Raw genomic sequence first — 18,327 nt, forward strand, 5'->3', positions numbered from 1 at the left:
CTGTCAATGATTAACTAGAGGTACATTCTTCATCCAATGACAACTGGTCAACTCCAAAAGAGGTGGTGTTCCTGGGTATGTCACATCCTGCCAACACCCTAAAACTCCACCATAGAGGAAGTGCCTGGTCCTCACATACTCCTCAGACCTCTCCCTGTCACATGCCTACTCCTTAAACATCCCCCTCCTCTCAATCTTGTGACTCTTGGTGTTTTTCCACCTTTCCATTGTTCTCCCTCTGACTTGGGCATGACCCCTCTGGTTCTGTCCTGCTTCCCTTGCTCAGACCTGTTTCTTCCAGATCTGACAACTCCCACTCAGCTACCCCTGGATCTGTCATGACCTCCTGCCCTGCTATGTCCCTTCAACCTCTTTCCATAAACCTGTACTTTTATATTAATGTATTGCATGGCCTGCCAGTGCAATACTATTAATTATGCTTTTGTGTGGTTTGCCAACACAATTCTAAAATCGTTCCTACAGTCTGCGACTGGACTTTACTGTCGGCGGTCCCTTTACCTTTTTTTATATATATATATAAAAAGCCCCTTTATATAGCACAGAAGGGGAATGCCTCAGTAAAGGAAGGCTGGGGGAAGAGTCCTTTATCCCTTCTAAGATGTCTCGGAGGGCTGTTCTGTATTTCTAGGACTGCTCAGCCAAAGTCCATCTTAAATTTGCTCAAGAGGGAGGCATAGAATTTCCCTCCTTCACAACCGCCCTGCGAGGCAGACTAGACTGAGAAGGGTGGCCCAGTGACCTTCCATGGCTGAGCAGGCGTTACCCTGGAACATAGAAAGGCGCCTTACACCAAGTCAGGCCATTGGTCCATCAAGTTCAGCACTGTCTGCTCTGACTGGCAGTCGCCCTCGATGGTTTGAGAGAGGAAACACCCTTATCCCTACATAGAGATGCAAGGGATTGAACTTGGGACCGTCCACATGCAAGGCAGATACTCTGGTCCTTCTTCCCCTGTTAGAACCATGAAATCTCTGGTCCAAGTTTGGCATCCTGAGCATCATGCTACCCTTGGTTCTTGATGGCTGTTAATATTTAACACAACATGAAACCTGGGAATTGGCATAATCAACACAATCCCGGCAAAACAACATTACTGCCCTCCTCCCAACTGTGGTTTATAATATTCATTTATTTTCATGTTCATTTCAGTGTTTATATTCTTTTTTTGCACCTTTTCAGACATGATTCCCGTACTCCTGATCCAAGCTCTGCTCTCCAGCGCCCTCTGGAGTCCCGCGAGGACAACAGCCATCGTCAGCTTTTCTCCCTACCCTCTCTTCACAATGGAGTCACTCAGCGGTGCCACTGAAACTGAAGACCCTAAACAAGCCTCCACTGTTCCCCCTGATCAGGACCCAGAGACCAATGTAATTGATCCGATCACAGATGGTGGGAGTCGAGCGAGTTCCCAGATCGCCGTGACATCTGCGGCAACCTCTTACTTTAATGGGGTGGGTGGAGCGGGAAGCAAGAAGAACCTTCTGGAACCAGGGGCCACCACCACCACCACCAGTGCCATTGGATCCAGACAACAGGTGGCACTGGAATTGTTCAGTGCTCCAAACACAGGGCATACCTCCCCGGCTATGGGTGTTTCCAGGGAGGAAAACCGTACTACCCATCTGGTTCCATTTTCTGCAACTAACAAAGGCCTTGCAATTGGCGACCGCTTAGATCCTGCCTTCTCAAATGCACCAAAGGGAAACAGCACCGATACTGAGCGACGCTGCTTCTGTAAAATTCCAGGAGCCGAAGGACAAAAGAGAGACCAAGGTGAAAAAGAGAATGCGGGTAATTGTATCGCTTAATGCCTCCAGGTTGCCAAAATCTTTTTCTTTCTTTCTTTCTTTCCTTTTTTTTAATAAAAAAAACTGAACGCCATTCATTTATTTTCTAATTAAAAACAACCGGATCAGTATCATACTGAAAATCCCCCCCAAATCCAAATGCTCTGTGCAATGAAGTAAAGAGATACTCGGCAGCGGGTAAATGGACAAATTGTGTCCCTCGCGGCTCGCAAACAAACTTGCCGGTGTGCAGAGCACCAAACGCCAGCAGAGCTGCCTGACCCACAACACCCCAAGTGCTCCTTCTCATAATCCGGTAGTATTTGGTAGCAGACCATCTGCAATTTTATAATAAGCCCCAAGACTCTGCTGAACCCATGATGCACCTGCAATGAAGCAGCGTGACTTGGGCAGATGCAACTACAGCGTGAGGTGACTGAGATAAATGAGTGGTTTTCAAATAGTGTTCTGGGAAATCCCAGGGCTCCTTGTAATCTTAGCAAGGCTTCCTCAATAGGGACCTCAGTAACAACTGCCAAGATCCTGTGCAAGAAAGCTTGCCCTCCACTACTGATGGTACTACAAAATGTTCAGCTGCAGCAGTTTGGGGCAGTGCTATTTTTTTCTAGACAAAGAGGTGCCGGAACTCACCATGAACACCTCCCTTGTTCGCTTAGAATGGCAATGGCGCCCACCCGAGAGGTGCCAGAACTGAGTTCCAGAGAGTTCCGGCTGCAAAAAAGCCCTGGGTATATGCAGAGCAATAATGACCAGGAGTGGCCGATGTTCTTCATGCACTTTGTATCTATGTTATGTGTAGCCTACAACATTTCCCAGACTCCTCTGCAACCCACAGGGTCTCCGCGGCAAACATGCAAGCGATTCTTGACTAATGTTGATGTGGGAAGAGTTCCTGGGAAGTAGAAAGTTGGAAAACTATTGGGATAAACAACAGACTAACAGACTAAAAATGACTGGTTCTGAAGACATCATGGCTTCTCATCAGAAAAGCATTCTGGATCTGCAGACGAAGGCCCCATTTGTGCTTTTCATTTAAAACAGTATCTTACCACTTTAAACAGTCATGACGTTTCCCCCCTCCCAAAGAATCCTGGGAGCTGTAGTTTATTAAGGGTGCTAAGAGTTGTTAAGAAGCCCCAATTCCCTTCACAGAGCTCCAATTCCCAGACGTCCCTGGGAAGGATCATTGCTTGTTATACCACTCTGAGAATCGGAGCTCTGTGAGTGGAAGAGAATAGGGGTCTCCCAAGAACTCTCAACATCCTTAACAAACTACACTCCCCAGGATTCAGGGAGTTCTTTAAAGGGACAGGATACTATTTTAAATGTATTGTGCAGATGGGACCTGAGTCAGACCATTGGTCTATCCAGCTCAGTAGGCTCTGCAGGGTTTTGAACCAAGAGTGTTTCCTAGCCCTACTTGGAGACGCTGGGGATTGAAACTGGGACCTTGTGCATGCAATGCCTGAGTTCTTCCACTGAGCTACAGCCCAGCTACCGTAGTAAAGCATGGTGGGGGTTTAAGCTTCCCACATGTAGCTTAAAGCAGCTCTTTGATCTACACTGGGCAGAATGTTCATGAGGCTTGCAAATGCTTTTTTTTTGCTTCTCCATGAATGCTATTAACTGTGGCTGTGGTGGTTAATTGATTAATCCACCAGACTAATTGCTTAAAAAACTCTTAATATATTATCAAACCAGTACACCTTTTTGGAAATGCTTATAAAACTGCAGACTGCAAGCTTCATTTAAGCAAATCCCCTTCCCTTACCCAGGAGAGATTGCATCTTTTAAGATGATACAAAATCAGAACTATTGGTTAGACCTATAGTGTAGGCAACTTAACCTAATGATTAATCAATTAAAATGTTCTTAATTGTATTGCATCCCTACCATTAACACAAGCAGCACAAGATATATTCAAAGATGGTTTCAGCCTCATGCAAAAATGTCAGGGGATTCATGTCCTGGCATTAACAATTGTGTTTCAGAAGTGTTGGTGGTGCTCAGTTCAGTGTGGAATATGAATGTGTTCGGCACCTCCTGTGCAGTAATTGAGAAAAGCACAATCCTTTCTAGAGGGGTGCATAATTCACCACACGGAGCTGTAATGGCTCATTTGAAGACACACCAGAGTATCATATAAATGAGTACATTTTAATGATTCTTTAAATATGATCTCAGGGACTCCTATGGTTACAGTCATTGACCCAAAGTATGATGATACAGTAGTTGCCATGATGCTCATACCATCTTTTCATGCATACATTTAACTGTAAAATTCGAAACTGTATCTTGGACCTTTTGGGTGTTAGATTTAAGCACCCATCACAAAGCAATATGTAAGGGTTACTCATAGGCTGGTGAAGGCAGAACACATTGGGCAGAAATTGTTCAGTTAAGGGCTGGATTATGACATTTTAGTTATATAGCAATGTAGCAGTACTATTTGTTGTTGCTTCTCCTCGAATAGTGCCAGTGTAATCAAAGAGCTTCACTTTGCTGCATTAGGCTGCAAGTGCAGGACCAACCCAACTGGGAAGTCTATAGTACAGTTAATAGATCTGTACAGTGGAACCTCAGTTTATGAACACCTCGGTTTATGAATTTTCGGTTTATGAACGCCGTGGACCCATCTGGAACGGATTAATTCACTTTCCATTACTTTTAATGGGAAAGTTCGCTTCAGTTTATGAACGCTTCAGTTTATGAACAGACTTCCGGAACCAATTACACCCATGTTTCAGTTTATGAACGGTTCAGTTTAAGTACTTCGCGGACCCGTCTGGAACGGATTAATCCACTTTCCATTACTTTCAATGGGAAAGTTCGCTTCAGTTTATGAACGGTTACTCCGCGGACCGTCTGGAATGGATTAATCCACTTTCCATTACTTTCAATGGGAAAGTTCGCTTCAGTTTATGAACGCTTCAGTTTATGAACAGACTTCCGGAACCAATTGTGTTCATAAACCGAGGTACCACTGTAGTCTGTTTCTTGCCCCCATGTAACACAGACAGTTGCCTTGCACCATGCAATACCATTTGTCCATCAAGTCCAGATCTGTCTACTCTGAAGTGGCAATAGCTTCACAGGTTCTGATGCAGTGACATTCCCCAGAATTTTTAAAGGAAGGATGCAAGGATTGAGTCTGAGACCTTCTGCATACAAAGCACTTCCACTTCCACTTCCACTTCCTCTATAGCTGCATGTTTTACAGAGGTGAAACTGGAACATGAATGAGGACCTGCAGTGATGCTAGTCAAGATTAGTTTGGTCCTGTGTGTGAAAGCATGTTACTGTTTATACTTGAGCTTAGTACAATTTTGCTGTATGTTTCGATTGGGAATTTTTCTCAGTTTATATGACAATGGATAAAGATCTGCTCCTGTTTCCTTCCAGATGTGCTGAGACTTGCCAGGAGAAGAGGAGAACTGCGGTCTTTGGTCGACGTCAGACAAGACAGAACAGCGGAAAGGGGGGATTCCAGATCCAGGGCCGCTGTAGGTAGACCAGTGTCCCCTCATCAGGCAGAACAATATGGTGGCTCTACAGATTTTTCTTTTCCAAGAGGTGACAAAGGCGAGGTTGGGAGCCCTGGCCCCATAGGAATTCCGGGGCCAAAGGGAGACACAGGGGAACATGGAGAACCAGGTCCAAAAGGGGACACTGGACAGAAAGGTGATCCTGGGGAGAAAGGAGAAAGAGGCATAGCAGGTGAGAAGGGGGAGACAGGACCAGGAGGGCCACCGGGAATTCAAGGCGCTCCTGGTTTAAAAGGAGATGCAGGGATGCAGGGAACAGTCGGTGCCCCTGGGAGAGAAGGGCTAACTGGACTTCCAGGCCGAAGAGGCGAAAAGGGCCAGAAGGGGGACTGCAGATCGGTTGAACCTGTAGCCTTTTCAGCTGGCCTTCAGAAGAGGAGAAGCTTCCCATTGCCAGGATCCCCAGTGAGATTTGAAAAGGTTTTCCTGAATGAAAATGAAGCATATCATGCGGAATCAGGCATATTTACTGCCAACACTGGAGGGGTCTATTCTTTCAGTTATCACCTGAGTGTTTCTGGCAAGGCGCTGAGGGCGGCGCTCTTCCACAACGGTGAACGAGTTATGCAGGTGTCGAGCGTAAGGCAGCCTCCGCAGAGCGTTTGCCAGGTCTCTGGATCGATGCTGGTTCAGCTCTCTGAAGATGATGAGATTTGGCTTCAGATTCTGAATGGCTCTCAAAACGGGCTGGTGGCTGATGAAACCACTGATTCTGTATTTTCAGGGTTTCTGTTATACCCTGACTGATGAAATTAAGCAGGATTACATATAGGGTTGGGAATAAGCACCCAACACCTGACAGCTTTGTGTCTTGGATCACACTCTAATTTATAGCATGCCTATTATTTTCACATTTTTCTCAATTTCACAGTTTCAGATTTATTGCTAGCGTACTAAGCTATAGAACAGCGGTGGCCAGTTCTTCCAGCTTTATCATTAGATTAGCACATGCAGAACTTTCTAGAGGCCTAAAACCAGAAGCTCTAATAGACTTGTGAGATTTTGCACTAGGTTTCTAGCTCTCATGCTATTTGATTAAACTGTTCCTAAAGGGTAATTTTAAGGTTAAACTTCTTCACTCTTGCTCTGACAGTGGCGTATTGTTAGTTCTAAAATTACTGTGTTTTAATTTTGTTATTTTTATTATTGTTCTGAAGCAGCATTTCATCAATGAGAGTCAGTGTGGTATCCTTGTTAATTGCTTGGATTAGAGCTGGGGACAGCCACTCTTAATTACTGGCTGAGACTAGCCTTCCTTCTGAGTGGCCTTGCTTCCTTGACCATTAAATTTCTAATTAGTGAAAATAGAAGATACTTGACTTCTATTTTCCAGGCCCTCCCTTCAGCAATTCAGGAAGGCCGTTATAGGAAGATACCTTATGAGGAGAGGAAATGCCCATGTGGCTCTGGGCAGCAGGAAACAATGGAGCATGCCCTTCTTCATTGCCAGTATCATGGGCGTACCCAGCGAGGGGCAGGGGGGGGGCAGCTCAGCTGCCCCCCCCCAGAAAAAATTACCATATTTTATGGACCATAACCTGCACTTTTTCCCTCCGAAAACTGAAAGGGGAAAGTCGCTGTGGGTTATGGAAATCGGGCTGTTTTCGCCCCCTTCCATCCTTCCTTCCCCCCTCTTTCTTTCTTCCTTTTCCTCTCTCTCTCTCTCTCTCCCTCCCTCCCTCCCTCCCTTCTCTCTCTTTCCCTCCCTCCCTTCTCTCTCTCTCTCTCTCTCTCTCTCATCCCTTCCTTCCTTCCTTCCTTCCTTCCTTCCTTCCTTCCTTCCTTCCTTCCTTCCTTCCTTCCTTCTCTCTCTTCCCTCCCTCCCTCCCTCCCTCCCTCCCTCCCTCCTTCCCTCTCACTTCCCCTCTCTTGCCCACCCACCCCCCTAGTTTTGATCCTGGGTACGCCCCTGGCCAGTATTATATAGACATTTGGGTCAGGTTTATCCAGCCCATCCTATACAAATTCCCAGGGCATTCAGAACAACACAAAAACTCCCTATTACTACAGGATGGAAGCCCAGAAGTCACATATTCAGTCGCCAGATTCTGCGCTGCCATGATAAATACTCGTTGAAGGATGGTCTATGCTACAAATCTGTCCTAAAATGAAAGCCCATATTGTTAGATCTGTATCATTGAAGCCCCACCCCATATAGCTGTTTTAACTGGTCTTTTTCATTCTTCTTATAAGTTTTAATTCACCCATTATTTATGCTTAATCAAATATTCTATGTATATGTTTTAATCTACGGTTGGTTCTTGCTCCCATTTATTTAATAATTATTTGTTTAGATTCATGCTGTTATGCTGTTTATTTAGATGTTTTGCTTATGCTGGTCTGTGACCGAATAAAGTAAATTCATTTATAGAGCTGGGGAGACCCAGGTTCAAATCCTCACTCAAGGATGAAGTCCACTAGAAGATTTTAGATCTGTCACCATCTCAGAATTCACCAATGTGGTGCTCACGGGTGCCTCGGTGAGCAAGTGCTGTGGTCGCTGATGTAGTTGCCATTTTCCCTTTGATGGGTATGGCTGATGGGGGAGCATGCCTGCACTTTTTTGTGGCCCTGTCTCCTTTCCAGCTCTTTAATATTTGGCAGCCATTTTGTGTCATGCTGTGGCAGCCATTTTGTGACTGGTGCTCAGGGCACTTTCTCAAAATTCTAAATGTCCCCACTGGCCTCAAAACTGTTGCCACCCTGTCTTGCACACACTTGCCTGGGAGCAAACCACACTGAATGCAATGTGGCTTAAGTCTGAGTAGATATGCATAGGATTGCATTGCAATGTTGTGCACCCTGTCCTGAATTACTGAACATTCACCCCCTTCCACTTATATCTTCTTATGAAGCTGCCTTATAGAGAGCCAGATCATTGGTCCACATAGCTCAGGATTGTCCACAGTGACTTTCAAGTGGTTCTCAGAGGAGTTTTCCCCAGCCCTACCTGGAGGTATTTATCTGTCATCGATCATTTGTGATGGTCGTGGAGGGTGAAAAGTCTCAAGCATTAACTCTCCCTTTTTGGTAATTGATTCCTTTCTTTAGGAAATAAAATTTTAGTGAAGCGTCATGACTTTGCCCCTTTTTATCAGAACTGCGGTGTCTTTGTCGTACCTTTGTGCAAAATGATTTACTTATTTTGTGTTATGTGGATGGTTTGATCTATATAAGTTGATGGCTTAAAAATAATAAACTGGAATTCAGAGCATGAGCTGTTTCAGCCTTTGACTCCTGAGTTTACTTTGCTCGAGTCTAGACTCATTGAGTACGTGCTTCAGTTCTTTGTCATGCAGTGATATTCCCCAGAGCTGCCATCTTCTTCATGGACCCCACATTACACAGCTCCTCTAACTAGTCAAAAACGGCTGATCTTCTAACAGAGACACCTGGAACGATGACTCCAAAAGTTTCTGCTGGGATCCTTGTGTTTCTTGCACTGCTCCTACAGACCAATTAATTCCTTACCTGGCCTGGAAAGCATAACTTGACCTACTGAAAGATGACCATAGTTTGTGGCCGAGTGGGAGGGTGAGGCCATTCCTAGCTTGCCTTTCCTGTACTCAGCTGACTTTCCCGGAGCGCTTTCTTGGGTCCCTGCTTTCTCAAGTCCCAACTCTCTTATCCCCATTTTCTTAGCCTGCTGTCCCTGTCTTCATTCCCTTGCTGACTCCACACTCTCTGCTCTCATCTCCAGCTTCAGGTAGCTAATGCGATGCCCTCCAGATCATAGCATCATAAAATCATAGAGTTGGAAGATACCCTGAGCATCATCTAGTCCAACCCCCTGCAATGCAGGAACATGGATCCCTTACGTGGATCACGCCTGCAACCTCGGCGTTATCTGCACCATGCTCTAACCAACTGAGCTATCCAGCTGTTTTGGACTACAGTTTCCATCATCTCTGACCACGGGCCATGTTGCCTGGGGCTGATGGTGACATGAATTCTACTCATATTGATCCAGAGCAGATTCCAATGTATAGTCAGCAGAGTAAAAAAATTAAACACATTCCAGGATTCCCCAAAAATAGACCAGAGGCAATTAATATTTCATCCAGCAGAGCTTTACTGCTACTGAAGGCAAATGAGCATAATGGTCACAAATCCAATACATTCAGGGTTGGCATTGTCCATAAGAAATCCAGCTGCAACAGACTTAATTTAAATTTACAATTACTTATAATAAGACTGCTTATTTTTTTTTTAAAAGCCAGATTCAGTGATTCCTTCAGCAGTCTTTTCAGGCAGCTTTCATTAAGATCAAGGGAGCAAAGCATTTTGACTATTGCAGGCAAAAGTTAGTCGTTTGAAAAAGGGGAGTTGAATGTGATACTGTCCTGAACTTTCTTACTTTAAATGAAAAAAAGGGTGGAGGAAAAAGAAGCATATCAGCAGCTTGATCTACTATTTAAAATAGATTGCACTTCATAGTTTTCCAGGGCTGGACATAATTATAGACATCCCCTTCTTTTAGATATTCACACCATAAAGTAATTCGGATAAACGATATTTTTTAGAAAAATGATGCCAGCCAAGGAATGGATGAGGAATGAAATCGAGATGTTGTTCTTCAAAGCAGTGGGTAACTTTGCTGATGCACAAGTAAAATTTAAACTTTTAGATTCAAAGTGTGTGCATCATAATTAAGATGCAATCGATTGAACCCAAGCAAGCAATTTCCTTCCAAATTGCAAGCGCAAATTGCCCTTTTGTAACAACATTGCAATTTTTGCATCTGCTATTATATTTCATTTTCTTTCCAATTTTTGGATGCAAAGCTATTAGCAAAAAAAGAAAAAAGAAAAAAGATTCACCCCTCTCGTAATGCAGTAGATTTATCACCCTGAACAATAAATGAAAGGCAATATGCACTTTATTGGTTTCATACTGTTTATTGCTACTTACAATAGAGTGTAATTAGAAACACTTTAAATTCTATAGACATTAAAGGGAGATTCTTGCCCATGCATCAACAGCAGTTCATTGTGGCAGGAGCTTAGACTTCGTCCTAAAAGCTGGTTGTTCAGGCTGTGCAAATATTACCCACCAGCTAGGTCCTTCTTTTTTCTGAATTCAGATTGAAGCTAGTTTGGGGGGAAATGAAACAAAAATGCAGTATTACACAAGAAGTGACAGGATAGATATGGATGCAGAGGAGATGGGCATACACTGCCTCATAATATTTAGCCATGCTTTGCTTCTGGAAGTCCTAAATGGGAAGTTTTAAAAACAAACAGACACATGATTTAACAGTTAACATATAGAACCCTGAACCGCTCAGGGCCACCTGCCTCTATATAGACCTATAAGATCACTTAATCACCTGGGGAAATTCCACTTGTGGTAGCTACAGAATATCACAAGGCAACAGCCCCCAAATGGGTATTTCCTGCTATTGACCCTGTACTAGGGAATGTTCTTCCCTCTCCTATGCATGAAGCAGCAGCAGCCACCAGTTGCTTCAGGTGTCTTGTAGACACCTTTTTTGCCTAGTCTTTCCTTGAGAGCCAGTGTGGTATTGTGGTTAGGGCATCAGTGGACTAGAACCTGGAAGATGGGGGTTCAAACCTCCCTTGGCCATGAAGGTCACTGGGTGATGTTGGGCCAGTCACTGCCTCTCAGCCTAACCTACCGTACCTCATAGGGTTGTTGTGGGCATTAAATGAGGAGGGGGGCAACTATATATGCCATATCGAGCTCCTTGGACAAAAAGGTGGCCCTGTGGTTAAACCACAGAGCCTAGGGCTTGCCGATCAGAAGGTCGGCGGTTCGAATCCCTGCGACGGGGTGAGCTCCCGTTGCTCACTCCCAGCTCCTGCCAACCTAGCAGTTCAAAAGCACGTCAAAGTGCAAGTAGATAAATAGGGACCGCTACAGCGGGAAGGTAAACAGCATTTCCGTGTGCTGCTCTCGTTCGCCAGAAGCGGCTTTGTCATGCTGGCCACATGACCTGGAAGCTGTATGCCGGCTCCCTCGAGATGAGCACGCAACCCCAGAGTTGGTCACGACTGGACCTAATGGTCAGGGGTCCCTTTACCTTTACCTTTACAAATACAATAAATAAATCCTGTGACCCATAATATTGAGCCCTGTTTTTTTAAAAAATAAAAAAAATCCATATTAATTCATTGAATCCTTGCTTTTATATTGCTGTTTTACTGATCTTATGTAATACGCCACTTGAAAAAAAAAGTGGTTTATAAATGTTTTAAATACGGTAAATACATTTATATTTTGGCTTGTGTGCTGCATCTTTCCCTTTCTCCGTTGAGCATGTCACTCTCATGATGCCCAGCGTTCTTGTGCACAGGTGAAGATTTGTTTAACCATCAGTTAAGCAGCCTAGCAGACACTCTCGCTGACAAAGACAAGACAGGAGTGAGGCATTTTGCTCTGAAGAGGCCTGGAATCTGATCGGCTTTCCACTTCCCCCCATAAATCTTGACCTCAGGAGCTCTGGGTCAGGAGTTTCTAAGTGGGTGCCAATGGAAGGCCACCAATCCCACATATTTCTGACAAGCCACGCAGGGTATGAGGCTATGATGATTAATAGCCTAGTCCTAAAACTTACTGCGCCAGCAAATGTGTGTTTAGCTCGGAGTGTAGCAACAATGATGTTATTGCATGTCTACACCCCCTGCAGACACTGGAGTTGACAACCTGTTTTGCTCCCAAATCAGCTGATGAGAGAAAATCGACAAGACTATATTTCTACCATTACCCTTATTTGGAAGCTGAAATGGAACAAAAGCAAATAGAATGCAAGTGCCTTAAGCAGGTTAATGCTATCAGTGAGGATGATAAACGTGGGCTGGTCTCAGACCCCTTAAGTGTCCCAATTTACCTGGGACATCACGGGTTGGCAGAAGCCGCCTGGGCTTCTGTTCCCCATCCCGAATCTCCTGATTTTGCTCCCATGCTGATTGCGCCAGAGTGAAGGCCCCAAAGACGGTGTCAGGGAGGGGGGGCGAGGAATGGGGGTCAGTGGGATGGTAGGGATTCCCCGAAATGCCCTCCCAAAATGTTGGGGGGGGTATGCAAGATGACTATAACGGAAGTGACTTTACAGCATTTTGCAGTGAAGGTGGACTCATTCCACAGCACAAAGGACTTGACAAGTTGCTGTCTTGGGTGCCTCAGCTGTCTATCTGTGAGAGGTTTATAACAGAGGCTACTTTTTAGCATTGTTATGAAGGTAGACACATCATATGCTGTAAATAACTTTATAAATTGACACACACACACACCATCTAGTTACTAGCAACTGCTTTCAAGGTAGCAATTAGAGGAAAACTCCATTGTCTCTAAAGGTAAGTAGCAAGTGCCCAAAGAACAAAGAACCAGCTGAAAAACTGACTCCTGACCTGCAGTTGGCATCGAATTTGCATTTACTCCAGTTTCAGTGTCATGCTGTTGACTTTCTAGAGAAGTCGCCAATCATCGTTCTTCCCTGTCTACCGCATCCTCTCATTGGCTATGATTAAAGCAATTAAAGAAATAAAATAGATCGCAACCTACCAGAGAATAAGATTGGCTCCTTCGATGGACTATGCAGGGTGAGAAGTCCCGATTAGAGGAATATTCATAAGGTAGGAGATAAATAACAAAATGTTTCATTCTTTCGAAGGAGGGCTTTTTACAACAAATGTTTTGGGCTTCAACTGTCGCTGTCAGTAGAGTTTGATTCATGAAACCAATTACGTATGAAACAAGGACGAATATTTTTTCCTGGAGCAAAGTTCAAGATGGAGGTTCTGAGAGCGAAGGAGAAAGAACTAGAGCAAGCAAACATTTTCTTAAGGTTTTGCTTTATTGGAGAGTAATCAGGTGGCGCTGTGGGTTAAACCCCTGAGCCTAGCCTAGGGCTTGCTGATCAGAAGGTTGGCTGTTCGAATCCCTGTGACGGGGTGAGCTCCCGTTGCTCGGTCCCAGCTCCTGCCAACCTAGCAGTTCGAAAGCACGTCAAAATGCAAGTAGATGAATAGGAACCGCTACAGCGGGAAGGTAAACGGCGTTTCCGTGTGCTGCTCTGGTTCGCCAGAAGTGGCTTTGTCATGCTGGCCACATGACCTGGAAGCTATACGCCGGCTCCTTCGGCCAATAATGCGAGATGAGCGTGCAACCCCAGAGTCGGTCACGACTGGACCTAATGGTCAGGGGTCCCTTTACCTTTACCTTTACTACTACTACTACTACTACTACTACTACTACTACATATTAAAGCTGAGTGGGGGAGGGGAAGAATAATACTGAACTTAAATTAAGTGTAACTAAATATATTTGGATATTTTGGCAAAAAGAAATGTTTATATGGAAGGACCTTCTATGAAATACAGGGTCTTCAAGGCAGCTGATTAGTTTCTTACATCAAATGGTACCCAGATAAATATACAATGAAAAAATAAGTAGAATAGATTCTACCCAGGTATCAATGGACTAGGAACATAGGAAGATGCTTAATGCCATGTCAGAGCATTGGTTCACCTAGGCCAGTGTTGTCTACACTGACTGGCAGCAGCTCTCCAGGGCCTGCTGAAGTATTGCTGTATGAAGAAAATATTACAAAGACACTGTAAGGAAACTGCCTTATATTGAGGCATTGACTGGCAGCAGCTCCGCAGGAATCTTCAAACAGGAATCTTCCCTGGTCCCACTTGGATATACCAAGGTGAAGGAAGCGAAGGGGAAAAAAGAAAAAAAAAAGGGGTTTTTTTAGTAAGTCAGCCAGGGCAACTTTGCTCAGTAGGACTTCCAAGTAAGTCTTATGGTGCAATCCTAACCATAGCTACTCAGGATTTAATGGGTTTTACTCCTGCGTAAGTGGGGTTAGGATTGCAGTCTTAGTGTTAAAAATAAACTGCAAGTACCTTAAGCTACATTATTAAATTGGACTTACATGCGATGATGAAGTCTACAGTCCTGCCACACCTCCAATTTTTACATGCAGCTTTATTCGCATATACAGATGTTTTGTAAAAACTTGCATTCTGATATATTTTAGGTTAACTTCTTTTTTATGGTTGATCTTATTAGTATTCTTTTTTAATGAAAAAGTTTATATTCTAGGTAAACCTCAGAGGGTTTGGATGAGTGTGTGTGTGTGTGTGTGTGTGTAAATATAAAATTCCATAGGATATTTGACTATACACGGCTACTCCGGGTGGATGAATTAGTCAGCCCGATTTAATAAAGAACTGATTCACGTAAATTCCTTTTCTGGACTGGGAGATGTGGATGCAGACTGGATATGGATGAGCCCTACCAGATCAGATCAAACCCCCATATAATTCATCATTCTGTTCCCAGAATGTGGGTGTCCATGGGAAGTTGACGAGATGATTAGATGTGCCACTCATATTTATACAATGGGGCCTTGTTGATACCACAAGGACTAATGAATAATTGGGGGGGGGGGTCAATGTCCTATTATAAGGGGAAGAAGACATTAGGTTTGATCTTGATTTTGTCATATTTAGTGACTAAATTCCCTCACCACCACCCCAGCCCTCCAGATGTTATTGAACTACAACTCCCATCCTACCCAACAACTGGACCCCCTGGCTAAGGATCATGGGAGTCGGAGTTCTGACTGGGGCTTCTAAGTGTGTTTGGCTGAGCACACTTAAAAATCTCTCCAGGATCAGAAACATTGGCAACACAGAGTTCCCAGTCATTGGGAGGCTTCAAAATATGTTCAGCAGAACACACTTAGAAGCCCCCAAGAGATGTTCCTGCACAATCAATGAAAGTAAGAGGTAGGTTAGGGATGGAGACTCTGGGAATAATTCAGATTTATCTATAAGGCAACCAAATACGGGTTGTAGCCAAACAGAAACATATGAACATAAATCGCACAACAGAACCATACATAAACATTTGACCTATACAAGAAAACATAGATAAAGACAGAATCTTAGATTAGAGACTGCTCATGCAACCCTGGGGCAGGGGTGGAGGATGGGGGGCCGTGGGGGCGGGCCACCCTGGGTGTCACGACTGAGGGGGGGGGGACAAAATGCCGGGCTCACTCACTGGGAGAGACGCAGGCTCCGCACTGCCCAAATGGTCCGCCCACCGCCTGCCTCCCAGCTATAGGGCAGCTTCCTCCACCGCTGCCCTGGGGCTCTGACACATGTTGGCATTTCCTGTCCAGACATAACACAGAACTTCTGTCATGAGGCAGCTATCTCCAGTGGCAAATTTTGGGAGATGTTTTAAAAGTGCACAACGCTCTTTAAAAAAGAACCCCCAAACAATGGCTGCCTTAATAAAAAGTCTGAAAATTTCGTCTTATGCTGTATTTGAAATACCCTTTGGTAGTGTGTGAGCAAGGGGGAGGGGGAGCAGAAGGTCCTAAAACATTTAGGTTAAAATGCCTAAAAGGGAAGGTTCTCCTTGGCACTTGGGTCAGGCCTGACTTTGCAGATATTCTATATGTTTCTCGGCTGCATTTCTGTGCCGTCTCCATGAAAGAAGCAGCTATTCAGGGGCTTCCAAGCTTCCTCTCTTTTCTTTGATAATCTCGGCATTGCCACTGTTACCACCCTTTTCTTCTGTTTGCGGGGTGTAGCATTTGATAGCCACGGGCCTTTCCAAACTTTCCTCCCTGAGCGTTTAAAGTGATGTTCTGCTTCAGCAAACCTCACAGGCCATTACCTTGCTAATTGTTCGAGTTACAGGGGTTCATACAATGGGGCGGATTGTCCTCAGCTGCTCAGAGCAGAACATACCAGGGCTTCTCCTGAAAAGGGAAGTGACCACATAACCTTCTTCCCTCAACCTGTTGCCAACATCGTGAAAAACAGCCTTTTTGTTGTTTGGCTCTTGGCTGACTCTGAAGCTGGGGCTTTGCAGATGTGTGCCTTATTATCAGCTTGTTGGCACAAAAGCCCTCTCGCCGCATTGGAGACAAAGGGCTCCATGAAGTAAGCAGGCCGGACTTCTGCTCGCACATGATGACAGCAAATCCCATTTGCTGTAAGGTCTGACAGAAACTTCAGGAGAAATAGTCTGGATAATCTTCTGATTTTGTTCTTTTAAACCCCCCTGAATTTGGTTACTTGTACCATTGAGTTAATAATAAAAAAGTACATTTCTACAGCTTCGTATTCACATACGGTCACATACACTGATTCTGGTAGGAAGGTCCACATGAGGCTAGGCTTGGGAGGAAGTACTCAACCTCAGGATAGTTTATAATCCCATTTTTCCAATTCTGAATACTACTACTACTACTTACATGGAGAGAGGGAGTTAACTTACATGACGGGCCATGTAAGGGTCAAGTTCACAGAAATTTAGTATGAACACCAGGAATTAAATGACCCATTTTTTTTGCTTCATAAGAAAAAAGGATGCTTATGATACAGGTGACCCAGGGGGTACCAGAAGGTGTAATGCGAGCAAAATAATTTATGCTACGATCAACAATTTAAAAACTAGTGTGGAGCTTCTTTCTCAAAAATTCAAATGAATTTTGTATCATGGCAACATCAATACAAAAAAAGTCCCCCTGTCACGTTTCTTGGGCTTGTGAGACCTTATCTACAGGTTCTAGAATCTCAATGACTTTCTTCGTGAACACGGAAGGAAAACAAAATTCAAGATTTTTCACAACAGCAAGTAGCCCTGAATTTTTCAGAGGATCCCATTATTAATTTTCTCCTGTCATTGTTTAAATAGTGGTTGTCATTTTCTGTTATGGCACAAAATTTCAACTCCCCCCCATCCTTGGGTGTGTGTGAATTACAGCTCGTGGGGGAGGGAATACACACAACACTGCACACATTCCCCCCCAATAGCTATTGGGGCTGCCTCCTCATAATGTTATATTTGAATGGACTTTATGAAACCACATATTGTGCATTGCATGTTTTTGAACTGAGGGGAACCGCACTCCCTGAAAAAAGTATATTTTTTTTATAGATAGGGAAACTGTGAAACAATGTGCTGGGTTCTTTTTTAGGCTTCTCAACACCCGTCCTGAACCAAAGATGTCCATAATAAGTAATTTATGTGAAATTTTTATGAAAATGGAGAATCCGATATGGTCCAAAGATGACTGCACCTTCCTAATGCACTGAGTAAAAAGTGCCTAATTTTGCTTCCATTTATTCCTTCCTATTAAAACCTTTCAACGTGTGTAATTATGCTTGACTTGATCATCATTATGGAATTATCTCTGATAGGGATTCATCTGTGCTGTCCTCTGAATGAGCTACTCTGAATGTTCTTCGGCTTCTTGCTCACTCAACCTTATGCACCAGATGTTTTTTTTCAAGTTTTATTAAAGTTGGTATTAGTAATGTCGCAGTGGAGAAAAGTTAATTGAGCTGGATACTTGGTCGTGTTCTTTCTGTCCTCTTCTAAAAAGTCTCCTGGAATTCTGAACTGACAGACTTCTAACAAAGGCGACTGTCTTCCTGAAATATTAAAAGAGCGTTGGAGTAGTCAATATCAAGGAAATAAACAACTACTGTATCTAACTTTTAGAAGACATCTGAAGGGAACCCTGTTTAGGGAAGCTTTTAATCTTTAAGAAATTAGTGTATTTTAATATTTCTGTTGGAAGCCGCCCAGAGTGGCTGGGTAAACCCAGCCAGATGGGCGGGGTATAAATAATAAATAAGTAAATAAATAAATAAATAAATAAATAAATAAATAAATAAATAATATTGTATCGGCGGGTGTGCTGCAAGGATGGGATCTCATGCTCGGTCTTCTTCATAAAATCCATGGGTTTCTTGATACATTTCCGATTTGAAATTTCCACAGCTGCAGACTGGATGTAAAACAGCACAACAAGGTGGTCTGTTGTTGCAAGAGATCCAGAGATCCAAGGAATTCTCAGGTGACAGATACTGGAGTTCCATGGAGAATGTTGCAGCCTGTGTGGAATGTGCGGACTGTGGTGGGATCACACCTCTAGGCTCCACCCACCCACCCAG

General features: G+C 44.0%; 1 protein-coding gene across 1 annotated transcript in view; it reads left to right on the forward strand.

Annotated features, from left to right (window-relative positions):
• The window catches only part of OTOL1 (otolin 1), a 47,196-nt gene that overhangs the window by 19,121 nt on the left and 9,748 nt on the right, over positions 1 to 18,327 (forward strand). Inside the window, exons 2-4 of the mRNA XM_088669905.1 lie at positions 1,201 to 1,794; positions 5,232 to 6,099; positions 8,230 to 8,330. Coding sequence (XP_088526031.1) covers positions 1,201 to 1,794; positions 5,232 to 6,099; positions 8,230 to 8,330 — 1,563 coding nt within the window. The remainder of the gene's footprint in view (positions 1 to 1,200; positions 1,795 to 5,231; positions 6,100 to 8,229; positions 8,331 to 18,327) is intronic.

The sequence above is a fragment of the Zootoca vivipara genome, chromosome 5 (genome assembly GCF_965207765.1).
Source record: "Zootoca vivipara chromosome 5, rZooViv2.hap1.1, whole genome shotgun sequence".
Lineage (NCBI taxonomy): Eukaryota > Metazoa > Chordata > Lepidosauria > Squamata > Lacertidae > Zootoca > Zootoca vivipara.